This window comes from Dermacentor variabilis, chromosome 1 (assembly GCF_050947875.1).
Source record: "Dermacentor variabilis isolate Ectoservices chromosome 1, ASM5094787v1, whole genome shotgun sequence".
Classification (NCBI taxonomy): Eukaryota; Metazoa; Arthropoda; class Arachnida; order Ixodida; family Ixodidae; genus Dermacentor; species Dermacentor variabilis.
In genome coordinates, this window is record NC_134568.1 from 253,183,141 (window position 1) to 253,205,395 (window position 22,255).

At 44.8% G+C, this 22,255-nt stretch overlaps 1 protein-coding gene across 4 annotated transcripts in view; it reads left to right on the forward strand.

The window, feature by feature from the left end:
* The window catches only part of LOC142561113 (uncharacterized), a 159,574-nt gene extending 138,079 nt beyond the window's left edge, over positions 1 to 21,495 (forward strand). For 3 of the 4 annotated variants that reach the window (XM_075673423.1, XM_075673426.1, XM_075673425.1), the window contains one exon: positions 5,478 to 7,974. In XM_075673423.1, the coding sequence (XP_075529538.1) occupies positions 5,478 to 6,547 (1,070 nt within the window). In that variant the 3' untranslated portion in view covers positions 6,548 to 7,974. Of the gene's footprint in view, positions 1 to 5,477; positions 7,975 to 18,034 lie in introns of those variants that run through there. The other variant, XM_075673424.1, reaches the window with a different exon arrangement.
* The last annotated feature ends 760 nt before the right edge of the window (positions 21,496 to 22,255 follow it).

Sequence of the window (22,255 nt, forward strand, 5' to 3'; positions counted from 1 at the left end):
TTGAAGAATTTTTTTTTTTCAACTGCGAAGCTTTTCTTTTAGGAAACCCGCATGGGTTTCCTTTGTAGCACTTAGCTACGTTTGGGTGGATGTCTCATTTTCTCTTTATTAATCAGTTCTCTCCACCTTGCAGGTTTCGGCAAAACTATTGCGACATAATCATGTTTTACTTGAAAACGGAAGGACCCTACCTATAAACTACTTTTCTTAGTTTTACATCTGCAAGAGCTCAATCTGATCTTGTTAGCCATGAACTGGCATGTTACCTTGTAGTGAGGACTTGAACCTTTTTTCCCCTCTACTTTGGTGGTTTTCGTACACTAAGATAAAGATTTTCAAGTACCTTTTTAAAGAATGCTGCCTTGCTGACCCCAAGACAACATTCTGGTGGAATGTTGGATGAGTCCAGTCATGGTGGCCATAGTGGGGGTATGCAAAGATGCTTGTGTGTGCATATGAAGTGCCATAGGGTCCAAATTAATGTAGAAGCCTCACTACCGCATCCCTCATAGCCAACAGTGCATGCTGCTTTTGGATGTTAAACTCCAACAATTAACTGGCACATTGAAATGGTGCCATAAGTGTAATTGTAAGAGTGGTTTTCACATGCAGCAATGAGAGGCAGCACTTAGTGACTGGCATTGTAAAATACTATTGCAAAGGCATATGTGAGGGACTGCATGCTCTAGTCTTCTGGTGTTCAGCTATATATTTACCATATTTTCTGGTGTATAAGTTGCGGCTTATTTCTGAATTTTTCATCGGTGCGTCTTATAGAATGGCGTGACTCATATACATTTTTTTTTCTTTTCGCAAAAAACTGCCATCAAAATTAGATTGGATTCTATGGCCATGCGAAGCGCACTGTGTTGAATCTCCTTTGGCAGTTTCTACGGGTTGTGTACGGGCTATAGAGGTACCAGGTTGTTCTTGTGATCGAGTTACCGAGCGCCGTGTGAGAAGGGTGGAGCAGCAAGGCAAGCGGCGGCAGCTCGACCGCGAGCCAACCAACTCTAAAAGCCGTTGGATCTGCAGATTGCTTTCAAGATACGGCACACACCACTGCGCAAACTATGCAGTCGCTACCAGAGTAAAAGCCACCCTCACTCCGTCCCAAGCTGCCTTCCCGCTTTCCTCCCTTTTGCGCGATTCGGCTCACCATCGCATGCTTTCACTCGCACATACAGGATTCGACACGTCTGGACAATGTTATCGCCCTTAGACTTTATACAGAACATTGCGCCTGTAGTGTCCATATCATTGCTATCACAATTCTATACAAATGGCATCGATACGCTTGCGCATGACCCGCGTTGACGAAGTGAAACATCACTGTATATCTTTTAAATTGCTTATTGAATGCACAGGTGTCTTATACATCAGTATGACTTATATACGTCTTTTTCCCCCTTTCTTTTTAATCCTGAAAAACTAATTTTATGGGTGTGCGACTTGTAGACTGGAAAATATGGTATCTTCCTTACATCCATAGTGTATAGAGTGTTCGACCGCGCTTTCCATCACTGCTCAAGTCCTACAAAGTGCATAGCAGAGTTGATCATGCTACAGAAGGCCCTGACCAATGATGGCTACCCACCTCAACTGCTAAGGGAGCAAGAGTATCGTGCCTCAACACCCGACCACCATATGGTGCCAAAGAAAAAAAAGCACACGCACTGCCATTTCCTATGCACACGTCGTGAGGAAGGCTTTCGCCAGAGTGTTTATAGTAGGATACAACTTAAAAAAAAACAGCAGTTGGCAACCAAGGCACACGGACTGCACGACGTTCTGTTACTCCGCTAGCCAGTCACAGAAGCAAACAAAGTTGTCGCCATGCGATGTTTTCAGAATGGCGTCGTATTTGATACCTTCGGAGCGTCTGCTGTTCCTGAAGAGTCTTTTCATTGGCGGAAGCAATGAGGTGTGCAATATATGTGGACAAAGTATATGGAGTCTGAGCATTTCACTCTTAAGAAGTCCTCAGTGCAGTTCATTTCATTGCCGAGCCCATATTACTCGTGACACTTCACTGTCAACTGAAGTGAAACTCGACAGTAAATAATTGCAGTGAAGCAAGCATTTTATTTCAGTTCATATAAAGAATTAGGCTTTTGCCATTCCACTATAAAAGACGAGTGAAAATGTATAAAATTACGTGCTTATACAGTCGACTCCCGATAATTCGAAGCCGCTTAATTGGAATTTTCGGTTAATTAGAAGTGAAGTGCTGGTCCCGTCAGCTTTGCATGTAATCCTATAGAAGAAATCGCTCGATAATTCGAAGTCCTCATCCAGTAATATTGTTTAATTGGAAGTTAATTTTCAGCCGGGATCCTCGAGGTGACCGTCATTCTTTGGTAGAATGTGCAATTTTTCAAGTGTTGCAACAGTTCCGTACTCCGCGTTGGTGTCATCGCCACCACAGCCGCCCGCAACGCCATCCTTCTTGGAGCGGCGCGATTATTCATTGCTACGGCTGCCGTGGCTCCCGCCGGAGCTGATTGCGGAGGCCACGCGGGTGCCATAGGTGCACGCAGCGCTGCATACTGGCAGTGGCGAGATTGTGCGAGATTAGTCTTGCAGCGTGCGCAGCGTATGTCGAGGCGTGTGTTTTGGTCGAGCACCTTTGTGCGGGAAGCTCGTAGGCTAGGTTGTTCCACAAGTAATTCGGAATTGACTGTACCTAGTCGCACAGTTTATAGCCATGGCAAACCATGGCTCTTATCGCACGCTCGACCTGGCAACGAAAGTCGAGGTTTTGAAGGAAGTTGAGAAGGGAGGTGCCGCCAAACAAGACATAGCGCGGAAGTACGAGATCAAACTGAACACGCTCTCTAACTACGTACATCAAGAACAAGCGCACAATAATGGATGCATTTGAGAACGACAAGTTCAAGACTTCTCGGAAGCGAATGCGCACCGGCGCTTACCCAGAGTTGGAGAAGGCTCTGCTGGTTTGGATTAGGGAGGCCCAGGAGCAACAAACTTCCTCTCAGTGGAGACATCGTTGTGATGAAAGCCCGAACGCTTGCAGCAATGTTGGGGATCGATGACTTCGTTTCGTCAGATGGATGGCTGACGCGCTTTAAAGATCGCCATGACCTGGTTTTCAAGAGCGTGTGTGGTGAAAAGGCGTCCGTTAACCAGGAAACATGCGCCACGTGGAAGGACGGAAAGCCGCATGAATATCGCCGAATACAGACCGGAAGACATCTTCAATGCAGATGAGACTGCACTCTTCTATTGGCTTCTACCAGAGAAGACCCTGACATTCAAGGACGACGACTATGCTGGGGGCAAACGCAGCAAGGAGAGTGTCGTTGCTGATCGCGGCAAACATGACTGGCACGGAACGATGTCGGTTACTTGTGATCGGGAAAGCCGCGAAGCCGAGATATTTTAAAAGCGTGAAGACGCTGCCTGTGGACTATGAGGCGAACAAAAAAGCGTGGATGACGGCCGAAATCTTCAAGAGCTGGATAAGCAAATTGGACCGCAAGTTTGCTGCTTCGAACCGCAAGGTGTTGTTCCTTGTCGATCACTGCAGTGCTCACGTGAATGTGCCAACCTTGAGTGCAATACGCCTCGCATTTTTGCAGCCAATGGACCAAGGCATCATCAAGAATGTTAAAGTCCTGTACAGGCGGCACCTCCTCGAGCGCATGATTTTGTGTATGGATAGCTCCACAAAGTACGAGGTGAGCCTGCTTAGTGTCATCCACATGTTGGCGCGAGCATGGGATCGTGTGAAGCAAGAAACAATCGCAAACTGCTTCAGGGCTTGCGGTTTTGTGGCAGCTTCTTCGGAGGATGCCTCTGAAATTTCAGCGGAGGAAGCGTCAACAAGCGAGCTTGACGGCACTGATTTTGGTGATGCTCTCGGGGACGTCAATTTTGAAGATTACGTCGCCGTAGACAAGGCGGTCGAAACGTACGGTGCGTTGACGGATAGCGAAATTGTAGAGATTATTCGGCCCCAGGAAGCGACCCAGGAAAGCGACGATGACGTTGAAGGCGAGCCGCAACCTAAGGCTGCCGATGTAGCTGCGGGCCTTGCTCTTGCGGAGCGCTTCTTTGCCGCTGAAGGTAACGCGGAAGAAGCGTTCCACCACATCTACAGCCTGCAGAACTTGCTTTTAGCAGCGCGATTCGGCAAGAAGAAGCAAAGCAAGATGACCGACTATTTTTCTTAGAGAAAATACTCGATTTTGCCACAAATGAAGTGCTGTTTTTTGTGTTTTGTGCTTAATTGGAAGTTCGTTTAATTCGAAATTTTTTGCGGTCCCCGTGAACTCCGTATTAACGGGAGTCGACTGTAACTTATTTATGTGGTTACTGCCTTATTTAGGTAACAGGAAAAGATTGAAGTACGAACTATATGCAGCCTCGTGGAGGAACAGTGGCTGGCGGTTATGAGGGTGTGGGCGATACTTTACTGCAGACTTAAGTTGTATCTGACTATAATGACTCCAACGTTTGGGCAGCACATGTCCCTTCTAGCAAGTTACCTGGTCAACTGGTGTGTATAAAGGGCCCCTTGATAAGATTGCTTTATCCTAGTGCCATGTATAAAGTTCCATGCAAAGAATATGGTGCATCCTATATTAGCAAATCTGGAAACTTCAGAAGGTGCCTAAAGCAGCATCAATACGACGTCACAAAAGGTGACACTGTTTCGAACACATTACCTAAGCACCATGAGATGGCAGGCTATACCATGAACTGGGACTTGACGCCTGTTATCGCCACGGAGAAGCTATTACTTTCATGTTTACTATTAGAATCGCTGCATATTGACACGTGGACTTGTTTATCTTTTATGGGTGAGAGCTTTTCACCGTCTAACGAATGTTATCGGTCTGTGGAGGGCGCACCTGCATGTATCGGAAGTTTCTCAAATGTTATCGATGGTTCTGTTGTCACCGAAGCTTGTGTAATCTGATTGCATGTGCGATGCAAATTGTGTAGAACATTCAGGAAGACACGTGGGCACCACTCATTACTATGGAACCTTCAACCTTAAATGACTCGTGTGTAAACGACGACGCGCTCGACCGGCAGATCAGATTTTCACCGATCGCCGACTGTGTTTGCTGCTGTTGCCGTTCTTTGAGTGTAGCCTGTTTTTGAGGGCACAAGTTTGCCCAATAAAACACTAGTTTCGTCATTCCCAGTTTTGCTGCTTTCCTCAGTGTCACTACAATGTGACAATGAATAGACGACGTGCCAAGCAATTAACAGCACACATGGTAATCTGCCCAGAATTTATGCACGCGCAGTGCGCCATCTCGCCTGTACTTGAGCAAGACAATTGTAGTTGCTGTCATTGGGAACAAGGGACTGGTATGGACCCCAAAATGTCAAGTTTTTGGCTTTTCATTGTACTCTTGGCGAGTGTATGTTTTAATTTCATCGGTATATTGTAGTAGTACAGTCTCCAAATGTGCTTGTTTCACTCCCTCTTTTACTTGCAGGGTCCCGTCCTTTCAAGTGTCCCCACTGCGACCTTCGTTTTCGGACATCTGGTCATCGCAAAAGCCACATTCTGACACATTTCAAGAGTGGAGGCGTGCGGCGCCGCAGTCGTCTGCAGCCACGAGAAGAGAAGGCTCCACAGGTGGCCATCCTGGAAGAGCCCACTGATGCAGAGGGAATCATGGAGGAGATCCAGCTGCAGCTAGCTCCAGGTATCCAGATTACAGGCCTCAACCCTTCTACACAGACAGTGCAGATTGATGCCACCTTCCTGCAGCATTTGCAACAACTGCAGCAACAGGGCAACATCAACATCTCCATAACTCCATCAGCAGACTCCAGTGGTGCAGATGTGGAGCAGCAACTAGATGCTGCATCATTCCTTATTCAGCAGGATGGTTCTGGTGGTGGCTCAGTAGTACTTGACCAGTCGCTGCCTCTGGTTGCATCAGAGGGCAAAAATGGAGCAGTGACATTTACAGTGGTGGAGCCCACTGGCCCAAACCAAGAGCCTGCAGCACAGGTGGCTGCTGCTGAGCTGGGCCTTGATGAGCTGGCTGCAGCTGAAGGCAGTCTCATGGAAAGCACAGTCATAGATGCAGCTGACCTGGTGGCACCTGCAGCCATTACAGAGGGTGCCGGGGAGAAACGTAGGAAAACGGCGGATGATGGGGATGGAGCGCGGGTTCATGTGTGTGATCAGTGTGGAAAATCCTACAAAAGGGCAAGCCATCTCAAAGAGCATCTAGAGTCACACAAAAGCAAGGATGATAAAGGGAAGAAAGCTCCATACCAATGCCAAGAGTGCCCTAAGGCATTTGCAAAGCCTAGCCAACTAAAGAGACATGAGCGAATTCACACGGGTGAGCGACCTTTCCAATGCAACCTGTGCAACAAATCATTTAATCAGAACAATGCCCTACTTGTGCACCTCATCAAGCACACTGGTGAGAAACCTTTCAAATGTGATGCATGTGGGAGTCAGTTTACTCAGAAGTGCAACCTTATGGTACATATCAGAAGGGTACACAAAGCAGATGAGGCCACTTCCAAAGAGCCAGAAACCTGATGTGTGATGTGTGGTTGCACACTTCTCTTTACGTGAATGTGCTAACAAAGTGCAAGTATTTATTTTGAATGTTAAAACCTGGTGTGAATGAAGGTGGTTTCAAGTGCTGGTAGTATATTTAAGCGTTAAGTCCCTTATTCCTTGTTGATATAAGTGTATTGAAGTTTTGTTTTGTCAGAGTCATTTTATGCAACAGTGCAGAAGCTAGCCATGTAAAATGATAGAACTGTTTCTTGTTATTTACCAGCTTTACAGCATAGCCTTTTCGATGTGCAGAACTCTTCAGTGCACATAATTACAAATCCATTGTTGTCTTCCCCTCTTAGGTACCCACACCGTGCAGCATCTTTTTCTACTTATTTAGGTGTCTTGTTTTGTTTCTTCTTTACCTTCTGTCTCTCTGCCTCGCATGAGGAAGAATTTGCATGGGGTAGCCGATGTGTGTAGGGTGGAAGTATGTTTCTCTATTTGCATAGAACAATGTTACATTGCCTTTACAAGATAATGACAAGCACCGAAAATTCTAGCTGCATGTAATATATCTAAAGTGGAATAAGTAAGATGAAACTATACTCCATCACACCAACACTGCGCAATACAATGCAGGAAAGACATGGCTGGTGTCAGCCAATCTGGAACAAAAGCCAGCTGCTGGTTTCAAAGAAGGGAGAAGGACTTGTCCACTCTGTGCTACTGACTCTTCTGTGACCATTCCACTTAACCTATGTTGCGTAGGATATTAGTAGATCACAGTGGAGAAGCCCTTCTGGTTTTCTTTCCTGATTTGTTGACACAATAGCTTTCCCTGCATGGGATGGATTTGATAAGATGTAGCATGAAATCAGGTTCCTTTTTGTCGCAGCTTTTATAAAGGTCATATCATTAGCAAACAAATGGGGCATTATATTTGTTTTTGATTGCTGTTGCAACGGTCAAATGAATCAACTTTCATTTCATTTACCCTCAAGGCCAAAGGCATTACAGAGGTAGGTGGGTGCAAAAATTTGAAAAACAAGAAAATGCAGCAAAAAGTTAGTGTATAACATATCTAGCTGGTTCCTGAAGTAACAGTATTTGCTAAAGTAGTGCGAAACAGGCAATTGTCTTCAATGGTGGCGGTTGGTCCAGGAAGGTGGTTCCAGTTGTATGCTGTACAGGGAATGAAAGACTGAAAACAAAATTTTGTTCGACAAGAAATGAGTGTAACCTTATGTTGGTGATCAGTGCGGGTAGAGACATATAAAGGTTTTGCTATCAAGATGGATCGCAAGTAGGGATTGTGATAATAAATTTTATCAAATAAACAGACAAAAATACTGACTGCGATAAGCGAGCTGAGGCAGGCGCAGTGTATTTTTCATAGATGTTACACTGGCTGCTCTGCTGTAATTTCCTGTAATAAACCGTGCAGCATTGTTCTGAACGAGTTCAAGAGATTTAATTAGAACTTCAGTCCCTGGATCCCATATTGAAGCAGCATATTCTAATTTTGCCCTTACTGAAGTGGTGTACAAGAGTGTCTTCAGTGAAATTGGGGCGGATGAATAGTTGCAACAAAGGTAGCCAAGCGTGCGGTTGGCGTTGGTAATTATTTGTTCAATGTGCAGGGACCATGAAAGCGAAGACATTATGTGAACACCTAAGTATCGGTATGATGTTTAGGTTTCAAGCGGTATGTTGTTAAGATGATAGAGGGCAGGAAAAGATGCCACACGGGAGACACGCATAACTTTGCATTTAGTAGTGTTTAGTTGCATGTGCCACTTCCTACACCATGCAGGCACTGCGTCAATATCATTTTGTACCATGTTAATGTCTGTAATTTCATGAAAAATAATGCAGCCATCGGCAAACAGGTTAATATTAGACGAAACACAAGCAGGAAGATCATTAATATAAATCAAGAAGGGTACCTAATATGTGGAACACCAGAATGAACAGGGCTGGAAAAGGATTCTTGGTCATTACATGTTACATACTGCAAGCGGTTCAGAAGAAATTGTTCTATCCATGAAAAAAAATTTACAATATATGTTAAGTTGACTAAGTTTAACCCTTTGAGGGTCGATTTTTTTCGCCATATGCGACTGCCCAGGGTCGGTTTTCCTTATTGCAAATTCCAATTCTTCTTGGGAACTTATTTCGAAAAAGATTTACCTTAATTTTTCTACGGTGACCGTAAAGTGCGAAAAAATATTTTGCGTTGGTATATACCGTATTTACACGATTGTAAGTCGACTCGACTGCAAGTCGACCCCCCCCATATCCCGTGACAGGAAAAGAGCATACCGAGGGCGCATTCGATCACGAAAATTTATTAGTAGCTGACATGGTCACTGGACTACTCGTCTTCACTAGTGCTGCCATCGTCATCATTGCTACGGTCCTACAGCGCGTCGTCATCCAGCGAAATTTCACATTTTGCAAACGACCGCACCAACCACACGCAGCCGTCAGGGAGGCTCTTTTGACAGGTCCGGTTGGCGTAATTTCGCGGTCTTCTGCCGCCAGCCACTCGTTGTACTCACGGCGGAACAGGTCCTTAAAAGGCGAAGGTCCGGGCTTGTTTCATGACCATGTCGCACTTCACTGGCAGGGACCGATCACGCATTTCAGCGACGTAAACCGCAAGCCTAGCCTACAGCTCCGGAAAGCGTCCAGACTTCGGCACGTGGGAAATGTTTCACTTGCCGTCACAGGTGAAAATTTCGCTTCGCTGTAGTCGCCACTCTCGCACCACCCGTTCAGAAACATCGAACTTGCGGCCTGCTGCGCAGTGATTTGTTTCTTCGGCGTAAAGGATGGCAGCCCTCTTGCACGCTGCTGTGAACGAATGCCGAGTGATTAGTGGGCCTGGAGCACTCATGACGACTGAGGCAGGGAGGTGAATCTTCGCATGGCTGCCATTGGCTGTTTGCGAGCAGACGCTTTTTCGACGCTAGCGCCAAGGTCCCCGTCAGTTACGGCCCTAACCAATTGACGACGCAAAAGCGAAATGGCGGCGCACGCGATTGTTTACGTTGTCATGGCAACAGGAATAGCAGCCGTGCTGCGCCTCCTCTCCCAAACGTTTTTCTTTTCGTTTTGTTTTTATTACGCCGACCCGCTCCGCTCACTTTCACCCTTTCTCACATGCTGCGCGCGCCGCTTACCTTTTTTTTTTATTATTAGAGTTTTAGAATAGGGGCCCCGCAACCTAACCTAGCACAAAACGGTTCGATTCGCGGGAACGCGTTAAGTTCGCAAGCTAGGAGAAGTGAGTGCGGTTATCGCTTTCTCACAACTAGCGTGTGTTATGAAAATTGACTCATTAGACGCCGCTGATTTTGAATTCGATTGTGGATTTTATGGCTCGTAGGGCTAAGTTTGGCTGGTGAAGGCTAGTAAAGTTGGTTTGCTCAAAACTAAGCGCAACTAATCGTTTGCTGCTTACAGAGAATAACCTCTAAATTGTACTTAAACGCGAATACACGCAAGTAAAAATTATTATTCCTATCATAAAATGGTATATTTTATTTAATTATTTCTAATAGTTTTTCTTTGACGCCGTAGTGGCGCTGTCAGCGCAAGACGCTATCCGCAAACGTCAAACACTATTCTAAACTCTTCACCCCTACGTGCCCCAACGCTAACACCCGCAAAGCTCTTTGGGGCCCCAAGCTATTGGGGCCCCTATTCTAAAACTCCCTAGCGCCGTATTCTAGTGGAGCGCCGTAGCGCGTGCTACGGCGCTCCACGCGCCAGCTCGCAAGCAATGCGCGCGCTATGCAGCGCATTGGCATTGCTTGCGAGCTGGCGCGTGGTTATGCGTTGGCACGCACGCAGTCTTGCCCATACTTATATTATACCAGCATGTGCCGGGACATAAAAAAAAATTCCACTTCCAACACAACAGAAGTTTAGTCTCGCTTTATTGACTTCGTTTCCGAAAACAGATTTTTCTTCTAACGTGGTGTGATACACGCTCAAAAAATAAGGTAAAGTGAAAGGTGCATGACATATACAAGAGTACTAAACACAAAAGTTCACAGACGGTGGAATAACAAAAGAAAGCGCTAGAAAACGCGAAGGCCGTTTATGTACAAACACATAAAAAAAACAACGTTTTTATACAATGCCCTCAAGACTGAAATGTAGACGATCTTCTGATATATGCACTAAGATATTGCACAAAATTGGACGACGTGTATGACATAGTCATGACAACTATAAAAAGTGAAAACTCACTGGTAATGGCAGAAACAATGACACTCAAAATACCTAAAAAATAGAATAAAATGCTAACATTGTTTGATTGAGAGCCATACAAAAAAAAGAGCTTCTAAATCTGCACGAAATTATATGAAATGCGTGACATGTTCATTACTGCTGAACAAATTGAAAAAGACGGCAGAACAAAAATAACATTGTACTAAAAACTGAAATACACATTAGGGAGTTTTAGAATAGGGGCCCCAATAGTTTGGGGCCCCAAAGAGCTTTGCGGGTGTTAGCGTTGGGGCACGTAGGAGTGAAGAGTTTTAGAATAGGGTTTGACGTTTACGGATAGCGTCTTGCGCTGACAGTGCCACTACGGCGTTAAAGAAAAACTATTAGATATAATTAAATAAAATATACCATTTTATGATAGGAATAATAATTTTTACTTGCGTGTATTCGCGTTTAATTACAATTTAGAGGTTATTCTCCGTAAGCAGCAAACAATTAGTTGCGCTTAGTTTTGAGCAAACCAACTTTACTAGCCTTCACAAGCCAAGCTTAGCTGTGTTAGGCCTACGAGCCATAAAATCCACAATCGAATTCAAAATCAGCGGCGTCTAATGAGTCAATCTTCATAACACACGCTAGTTGAGAGAAAGCGATAACCGCACTCACTTCTCCTAGCTTGCGAACTTCACGCGTTACCGCGAATCGAACCCAGTTTTGTGCTAGGTTAGAGCCGTCGCTTCGATGGGTGCCGCCATTTTTTCCGACGCAAAGCTTTTGGGGCCGCTATTTGGGCTCCCGCTAAATCGGTGAAATAGCGTTCCCAACGCAAAACCCAAACGGAGTTTGCGTCTTGCGCATGCGCAGTGGCTTCGACGCTATTTCTTTGGGGCACCAAAACGTTTGGGGCCCCTATTCTAAAACTCTCTATTGTCACATTATTTTGCACTTGGCCACAACTTGAGTAACGGTGGCAAGGGGAACAGGAGGTAGTCGGCTTTTGCAGCAGCACATATAAAACATTCGCAGAAAGGCTTATTCCTCAAAGACCAGGTAATATAAGCCAACAACAAGGCTTTTCCTTCGACCCGAAGGTAATGCTTAGCAATAAAATTACGTCACTTAAGGCGCTAAGTCGGTACCTACTGGGCACTCTCCTTTGTATAATAAACACGAACTGCAAAAATCTGCATGTAGGACACTTGCAATGCTCATGCTTTCCAGAAGAAAAAAAAACGTATCATGCCTACACGTGAAGGTTGTTCGCGCGGTTTTCCCATCGGCGGTTGTGAGGTAGTAGACAAACACGAACAGTAATTTTTCAGCTGTTAGTACGTTTGTAAATTAAACGTGACACAGAAAAAGCACTGAGGGCGCTATGGAAAGCTGGGCAAGTTACTGAAGTTCCAGAATGAAACTTGGCACACAAAAACACAAGTCATAGACCAGGTGATAATGAGGAGGAACATCTATTTGTCAGCTTTCTCTACCGGGAAGAGGCAAGTGTAGCACTATCAAGGCGCAACGACGTCCGGAGCCTCATGGAGCACGCACATGGGCAGGGTTGTGTTCGTGTATGTACAGTCAACAGCAAAAGTTTGCGGGATGTGCGAGCGCGTGGCAAAGCGACCCTCCTCCCCTTCTAGCGGTGACGCCTGGTGTCGAGACCGACGCCTACACGCATGCGCTTCCCTCCTTGCGCGCCGGCGATATACGAATGTAGCCGCGAGGTAGCCGTTGCGATATGCGCTGTGGCGGCTTCGACGGGCGAAACTGTGTGAAACGTGTTTAGAAGCATGAACTTGCGGCCGCTTTGTGTCGGGTCACGCGCGCTGACGCATAAGGCCGGCCCGGTGGCGAACGCAACAAGTAATTTTTCTTTTTCTGGGCTGCACCTTCTCGTGGCCAATTTTCGTTGTTTATTTCTTTTTACGAACGGCGCGTACTACCGCAGAAGAGTGTGGCAGAAGACGCGCTGTATAGAAGGAGACCGGCAAGACAAAAATGGACAATTGATTTCCGTTGTATACTAAACGAAGTTTTGCCCGTCGAAGCCGCCACGGCGCATATCGCAAGTGGGCTACCTCGCGACTACATTCGGATATCGCCGGCGCGCAAGGAGGAGGCGCGGAAACATGCACGCTTGCAGTATCTGAGGGACGCGCATGCGTGCAGGCGTCGGTCTCGACACCAGGGGTTCACCGCTAGAAGGGGAGGAGGGTCGCTTTGCCACGCGCTCGCACATCCCGCAAACTTTTGCTGTTGACTGTACACTCGCCCACAAAATATTGCAGGAAGCGACTCTCCTCCCCTTCTGGCGGGGAACCCCCGGTGTCGAGACAGACGCCTGCACGCATGCGCGTCCCTCCGAGTCTACAAGCGTGCATGTTTCCGCGCTTCCTCCTTGCGCGCCTGCGATATTCGAATGTAGCCGCGAGGTAGCCCTTTTGCGATATGCGCTGTAGCGATGCTGTGGCCCTGTGATGGCTTCGACGGGCGAAACTGTGTGAAGCGTGTTTAGAAGCGTGAGGTTGCGGGCGCGCCACTGCGGCCGCTTTTTGTCGAGTCACGAGCGCTGACGCATAGGGCCGGCCCGGTGGCGAACGCAACAAGTCATTTTTTTTTTTCTGGGCTGCACCTTTTCGTGGCCAATCATGGTTGTTTCTTTGTTTTTACGAACGGGGCGTTCTCCGGCAGAAGAGCGTGGCATAGAATGCGTTCTATAAAGGAGCACATCGCGACAACATTCAGATGTCGCCGGCGCGCAAGGAGGAAGCGCGGAAACATGTACGCTTGCAGTCTTCGAGGGACGCGCATGTGTGCAGGCGTCGGTCTCGACACTAGGGGTTCACCGCTAGAAGGGGAGGAGGGCCGCTTCTCCACGCGCTTGCGCACCCTGCAATATTTTGTGGGCGAGTGTACATGCGCCTTCTGATATCCTTGGGTCTGAGCGCTCACCTGTTGTCTTTGGGCACCCGGAACAACCCTGCAGGGCTTGTTTTTGAGATATTTGTGTACCACTGCACGATGCACGAGTGGTACGAATCGTGAAACGGGTGAAACATCGCGGAGCACAAGCACACAGCTACCGAGGGCCACGAAACTGACGAAACTACCCACGCCGGTGAACGCACAGGAGCGCAAGCTTCGCGATAACAGCAGATAACGAAACATGAAACGTCATGCAGCGGAGCTGGCGCCGGGCCGGCGACCTGGATCGGCGCGCGTGCGCGCGACGATCTACGAGGCCATGCAAGTGAAACGGATTTTCGGGTTCGCCCAATACAGAGATGGCGCCAATTACCTCTGCCACCGAAACCGGGAAGTTTCCCCCCCACTGACTGAGGAAGCATAGAAGTAGCACGTAGCCGGCAGTCAAGTGGAACGCGTCAAACAAAGCTAACCGCAACTGGGAAAGAGAAACCCGAGAGCGGTGTCTACTTCCGCAAGCGCCGCCGTTCTGAGGGTGCCCCCGCGAATTGGAACAGCGGCGCTTCCATCAACTATCGACCCCCCCCATAAGTGTTGCGTGCACTGTAAACTGTCATAAATGTTGAAAAATCCTTACTGAAAGCGAACAAACACGCGGAATAGCGAAAAGCTACAGATAGGGCCATAGAGCAAACATAAAATTGTAACTACGTTGTAGCTCCCATTGGTCTCGCTTTTTTGGCGGTGCCATGTTTTGGTTTCGATTGTAAGTTTACCCTCCCCCCCCCCCCACTTCAGATTTTCAAATTTTAAAAAGAAGTGGTCGACTTACAATCGTGTAAATACGGTAAGTACTCTTAATTGATGAATAACAACAATAAAAAAGTAAATAAACTTATGAGAATAAAAAATTTGATGCATCGTTATATACATAGTTCAAGGCTTTGAAAATTTGTACGAGAATATTTCGCAAGACTCAAATGTTCCTGCTCTTAACACTAATGTGTACATTCATAGCGTAATCGAACTGCTTAGGTGCACGCACTCAAGAAAACTGTGTGGTTGTGTGCCCGTCAAAAAAGCAAAACGTGTGACAAACTTCTGCTAACTTATCGCCAGCCAGAGGCAATTAGTTTTCACGAGTGTCAAAAAAAGCAAAAAAACAACAGAAACGCATGCTCGGTGGCATCCTTCCTATGCACACCCCTGTGAGCACTAAACGCGAGCGAAACAAGCGGTTGCCTTTTGAGCAATTAGTAACAAAATAGCCATCAGTTTTGCAGGCGCAAGAAACCCAAACCGCCGCCCACCCGCTCGCGCCCCAATGCGCGAGCAGTAGTGTATAGATGCGCGAGAGCAAACTAGCTCTAAAACAAACTATGCAATGAAAACTGAGAGAGGAAGGTGCGGGAAAAAAATTCCCTGTATTCCCACATAGTGGCAGCACATGACAGAAAAGAAAAAATTGGGAAATTGGCACGCTTTTTAATTGTACAGACGGCACTGTAAATATATGGCACCGACCATTTTTGGACTTATTCGCGGCACCGTATATTTACGTCATTGACCCTCAAAGGGTTAAAGAGAAGTGATGTATGGCAGACTTTATCGAATGCTTTCGAGAAATCGAGGGAAAGGCAGCCTGCAGATGAGCCGCAGTCTAGAATGAGATTAAGTTTATGGGTGAAACAGAGTAACTGAGTGTTGCACAAAGAAGTCTTCCTGAAACCTTCTTGACAAGGTGGAAAAAAAATTTGATTCAAGGAAAGTTACTAAATGTGAGTACAAGATGTGTTCGACGATTTTACGTGGTAGGTTTATTAGTGATATGGGTAAATAATAGTTAGGCGAGTCCTTTTTACCGGATTTATGGATGGGCACCACCTTCCTGACCTTCCAATCAGCAAGGATTGTGTGGGTGTCCAGTGACTGCTGAAAAATATTAGCCAGAATAATAGACGAATGCAAAACAGTGCTCCTTAGGAACTTAACAGTAATAAGGTCAGAGCGGGGACTTGATGACACTTTCAGATATTCAGTTATTTTGGCAATGCCATGTGGGTCAATTATAATGGTATTCATTGGCAGATACTCATAGTTGGCCTCACAATGAGGCAAATTACTAGAAGAGGTTACAAAATTTTTACCGAAAACACTTGAGTGCAGATGGGCAATCGACATTTGGTATAGGAGAGCCACTGGGATCGACTAGCTGAATGGAGTTATATTTGGGAGGATTAATAACGCGCCAAAACTTTTTAGGATCGTTATTAAGCATTGAGGGCAATGTGTATTGACGGTAATTACTTTTTGCATGTTTTAATTCGTCGATGTAAGCACTGTAAGCGAGCTTATAGAAAGCCCGACGCTGTTCGGAGGGAAAGCGTTTAGCTGCCCTGAAGAAACATTTTTTATGATGAGATAGTCGTTTAAGGCGGACGTACCATGGTGCTTTTGGGTTAGAACGAAGACTACTCAAGAGAATGTATTTTGTCATCATCTCATGCACTTTGTTCTTGAAGGCGTTCCAGTTATTTTCAACCGTTCTTTCATTGAAGTTATATAGGAAAGGGCCAAGAAAGCAGGAAAGCTTGATGTTAATAATTTCAAAGTTTGCGTTGCGGTAGTCATGTATTAGTTTAGTTTTGCTGATTGTTTTTGTGACAGGGATGCTAACTTTAAATGAGAAGAGCAAGTGATTGCTAAGTCCTGGTAAGTAAGATACTTAAAGACGAGTTTGGGGTTGGTAGTCAGCACTAGATTGAGGGTATTTGCGCTTCCACATGTGATTCTTGTTGGCCTACGAATTAGTTGGGATAACGAAAATAAAGAGCACAGGTCAAAAAATTCGATGTATTGAGTAGAGGGAAAGATTAATGCCGGAAGTATGGCAGTCCACGAAGTTGACGGGAAATTAAAATCACTTAATAAAAAGAGCGATGCATAGGGGTGTCGTGTGGTAACAATATTTATGGGTGAACTTAAAACTTGCATTATTTAAACCTCCATTAAATTTATGGGAACTTAAACAGCCATTAACCTAAGGCTAGGTATTTGCTAGTGTAAATTTTTCAATATGAATCAAATATACTTTTAATATTCATATTCAGTGAAAACCTGTGGATTCTATAGCTTTAATGCATTCGACACAATATTGAGAACCAAATAAAAATTCGAGAGTACATTCTCAAGCACTACTTTTTAATTAGATTTTCTTTGCAAGGCTCATCCGCACAGCAGCATGGTGGCTTGAGCCATAATTTGTTATTGGCAACCGTGCAGCAGCAGGCATTGTTTGTTTATGTCAGTTTTAGGACCATTTGCCCAATTTCATACTGCTTCTCACACTTGTTTCATGGCATATTGCACTTTTAGAGTGAGCTCTCCACAGGCCAATTTGTATAATGGAAATGCTTGCAATTAGAAAGGTAATATTACATTAAATGCACATTTACACAACAGGTTTTGATAGCAGACAACACTGCCAATGAACCAGGCAGCTGTCAGCCCTGTCTCCCTGCCACACGTGGGCTAGAGGTGAGGTGGCCTATAGTGGCGTAGACGCCTTTAGCTGCAGTCTACAAAACCCCTGACAAGGAACTTCTCCAAGAGCAGAGCATGCAAAACGGGGAATCAAATATCTGACTTTTTCCGGAAACTGTCGGGAAAACCGGTAAAGAGGTGATGGCCTTGGCACTTTCACAATGCAGTGAATGCAGCAGCATGCAAGTGCATCGTCATCTGAAGAAGCATGCTTTTCACAACCAAGCGCACCTCATTATTTTTTGTCTCCACCTTTACTTCGCTTGTTCCTTGTAATTTCTTCTGCATTCCTGGGCCAAATATCTTGGAGGTAAAGAAAATCATGTTTGATTCCATAGTATAGTAGACAGGTTGGTGGTGAGGCGGTAAGTAAATCTGAATTAGCGATTGTCAAATTAACAAATATTAACCGTAATTGGACACTAGTTTATATTCATTCTCAAATAATTGACATCTCAGTGTGCTAAATAAAAAAGTTGTGGTAAATGCATTTCTTTATTCAATTTGTATTTGAAGTTAAGTATTCATATTCTAAATATCTAATAGTTATACAACCCTACTCAAGCTGTGCAGTATGTGCCTGTTTTGTCTGCCAAGCTGTGAGCATGTAACAGTTTCATTTTTCATTCAGTTTGAGTAAGGCCTTTTTAATTGATCACATGATTTACATTCATACCCAATACTTATACGGTTCAATGACTATGCTACATACTGAAATCTGTTTTTGTAAATTACTTGCTTGGGGTCTTTGAGAAGTGCTGGCAACATAACCCTATATAACAGGCAAAAACTGTATATTTATTCCAGTGGTGTGCAGATTGCTGCTAAATTGCTGGTCCATTCTCTTGACTGGTACTGAAGTCATTGCTCAGACACGGCGATCTTGAAAAGTACTGCAGAATTCAGTATTAAAGGCAGCACACAAACATCTTGTCTGTGTTCCAATCAGCACCAGCATATGGAACAACAGTACTTGATACACCTGTATCTCGTCTGCTATTGGGTCCGAGTTGGATCGCAAGTTTTTACCATGCAATTCAAAAAATGTTCGCATCTGAATGAGATGTAAAGAAAGCTGTATGTTGATCTTTTATGCATTGGTTGATACATTAACAAGTTAGAATGATTGGCACAGCATTACTTCGTGCTGTTTTGAGTGCGGGCCAAGTGTTGTGACATGTTCCTTCTGGAAGCGGATTACGCTCCATCTTGGTGATGTCTCAGAGGTGCCAACGGCTCAGTGACAAACCACAGGAAGCAGCTGTGCAATAACTGTGGGGCTTAATTCTGTCTCTCTTTCCAATTGACACCACCTGCAGTTCCATTTTTCCCTGCTGTTTGTTGGACTACATAGACAACAGGTGGCTTGTGGACCTTGCTGAAACATTTAAAATGCGTTCAAGTAAATGCTAGAATGTGCCTGTGTATATATATCATTATAAATGCTGTGTATATTTTGTAAAAAGGTTGTCATATGTAAATATTTTCGTACAATGTTAGTATTGTTATAAGTGCAACTTGTATATCCTGTATATAAATATAACACTCTAACCATGTTATGTATGTGCTTGTGCAGTTGATCCCGGATATATCAAGCATGGACATATTGAATGATTGTCTATATCAAAGTCTTAACATGCCCTTGGATATCCCATGCAAAAGTATGCCACCGTGCTATGCCTGTATAAACTCGCATTCACCGGCACATTCAATATAACGAATGCTGCACTGCACCCCTCTCTCTCGTGGCTTGTGGCCTCCGAGATTCCACCGATCCAATGCGATCTCGGAAGCCGCACCCAACTGGCTACCAGCCCGCTCGGCATGCCGCAGGGAGAGGGAGAAGTGTATGCACGAATCTTTTGGCACCCCAATGTGTAGCCGCGCATAGCCGCGCGGCATGGCATCACCTGAGCAGGCTTGCGTGTGACCGTGCTACGCATTAGAAGTAAATGTGCTAATCTTTTGCACCGCGCTGTGTAGCTGCACGGCTCGCACAGTCAGGCACGCGCAAGAGAGAGAGGTCAGTGGAAAAGTGCGATAGCTCATGCTCCTTCTGCGCTGGCAGGCAGCTACGCGTGGTGGTGAGAAAGACCAATGTTGCTCGATGACATATTTGTTGCGGGGACGTGGAAGTTTTGAACTGCCGCGGCGAATGAGTGCAAAACCCTGCAGAAAGCGATGTACTCAATGCTCAATGGTCGGGTATTTTTTTTGTTTTAGAAATGAATCTAGTTCGTTATATCCATTGGCAGCACAATTTCACTTCGTTAAAACAAGGTTTTAAATACATGGATCTCTATGGGGATTTCAAGGGGAATTTACTTTGTTGTATCCCGTTTTGTTATAACAAGGTTCAAGTGTATATTAATGCGCGCAAGGTGCACCAGTCCTGCAGCCTGGCAATGCAGGCTGTTTACGGTAACATTGCAACAGAAGGTATATCAAAAACCACCCTGCAGCATGAGTTGCGACATGTGTGTGCAAAAATAACCTTTGCAGATGCATTTCAATTCGAGCGACTCGTAAGTAAAAGACAGCAAAGCTGTATAAAGAAGTTTTCACACCTTTTGGAAGTCGGAGGTCTCTTTTGCTATTGCCTGAAATCTAACCAATACTTTGTAAACACTTCACTACATTGTAGCTTAGTACTTTTATACTGTTTCTTATATCTGACACAAGCTCCTGTATACCGGCTCTACCGAAGCCGGCGTCCGGTTGCACATTCTCACTGACACCCTGGTCAAACTTCGCATACTTAAAAAAAGAACGGTATGGCATGAACATACTCATAAAACAGATACTATTTAGAAGTATTTTATTGCTTCATAGATGATCAAAATCGATTAACAGCAATGCACCCTATATTTTGTACACAGCCTGGAAAATGCTTGTCCAATGCACTGTAGTTCCACAAGAATCACAAAACAGTAACCCGCAAGCCTGACACATAGACTTACATAGACAATGACATTGATGTAACAGCATGTACGAATGGTGTCACAGATGTGTACACATGTAGAATGGATATGCAACAGATTGGTATACATATGTACACTGATGCTCTAGTTACAAACATGGGAATGAGGCATGAATATGTACATTTAAAGTATATAAATGTCATTGCTACCAATAAGAACGAGTGCATCCACCTACCAAAACCAGGCAAGCTGAAAAACAAGTTTCACGTGCCCATCAGAGACGAACAGAAGGACCGGTCCATCGCCAGAGGAATTCCTTTACACTGAGGAAGAAGAGCTCCTCCAAAAGAACAGATAGAAGCTCGGAATGCAGCCATTCTAGGATTTCAAAGAGCGTGGCGACAACTGCCTGTGGAAACTGCATCACAGCATTTGTGCCATAGGCAAAAAGCACCAGCAACAACTAGAAGCCACACGAAGCAGTCCCATGGACAATGGCCAAAAGAAGTGAAACAGTTTATTCTAAGGCTACAAAATCTAGCATTCTCACAAAGGCCTCAGAGCATGCTGATTTGTCTACTGAAGGGGACAGTTAAGACATACTGCTAATAAAACTTACCTTAGCCAAAAGGCCCAGAAACGAAATCTGCAAAATGCTTGTCGATTTGGATCCCTCCTAGCTGACGTCCCTACGTGGAGCGGGTGAAACCTACTCTGAGGAACAAAAATTACTGGCTAAAAATTTAGTTAGGATTACTGGCTAAAATAAGCTGTGCAATGAAGTTCCCTATTTGAGTGAGGTATATGCAATGTAGCTTTTATTTTATAATCATTGATAAACATTTTGAAGGAAATTCTGAACTGCGACAGAGGCTGCATTGCTGCTGTTTCATTGACCTTTGATACCGTCACACACCGGACTTCACGAACAGCTTTCACCATCACTGCATAAAAACCATTGCAAAACTCCCTTTAACAACTTTGATGTAAAATTAGAAAACTTTTGTTCATTCAACATGGCATTTGCTGATACAAATAGGTAAATACCCATTTTTCATGGTCTCGGGCAGTTGCCCAAGGCATGCTTAGTTTTGAGATGAGCTTCAAAGAGCTATATTTCGAATTATCAGTATACCCAACTGTTTCGTAACATCCTTTCAGTACGATATATCCGGGATTGACTGTATGTGCATGTGTCTGTTCTTTCTTTATCCTTTTTCTCACCTGGGCAAGTTCAGAAATGAACCAGGCTGTGCTGATATGTCACAGTGTTCTTTTGCAAACTACATCCGTCAGTTGTCATGTTTTTTTGGCAGTAAATAAAATAGTTTGGCAATAACATGCTAAGCATTTGTATGACTGAATCTAATTTCAAGCAAGTTCAAACTTCTTCCAAGCACTCTTATAATTACCCTGTTCGATCATTGCATGAACACACACGAATGCATTGCATGTGTACTAAATTGGAACAGAAAATTGATTACTTCACTGAGGCACCCCTCATTCCTCTAAATGCAATCTGACTCGCAATATATATGCAGCAAATTCTGGCCCACATAGGAACACTAGTTTTTCAAAAAAAGGTTTATCTCTGACATAACCCAAAAGAGCTAAATGCTGCTCTCAGTTGATCATGCCAAACTACAACAACGAATTCAAGACTTGTTTTTAAGTTGTGGTAATATTTTTATAACTATGTTGTTTCATGGCATCGCTCATCTGCGTGACTTCAAATTGAGACCAATTGGCATACAAAAAAAGTATCATCAAAACCAGCTGTCATTTAAGGTCCCATTAAGACCAGTAGATAATTGTAGATTCCTAACAGTGCCTCTGGAAGCCCCTGGATTACCGATTGAGCATCTGTCCAGTCCACATTGTTTCCTTCCGCCCCTATTTTGCTCAACGACCCAACACGATTGAGCAACATTTCCCCTCAAATATTTCCCAATGGGACACACTATGAGAAACATTTGGAACTGTACAAGCAACAAGGCCTAATTGGAATTGTCTTAATGCCAATTGTATTTGCAATATTGACACGTGTACTTATATTTAACGGGCGACCACGTTTCGCCGCCTAACAAATGTTATCGCACGGCGCGGG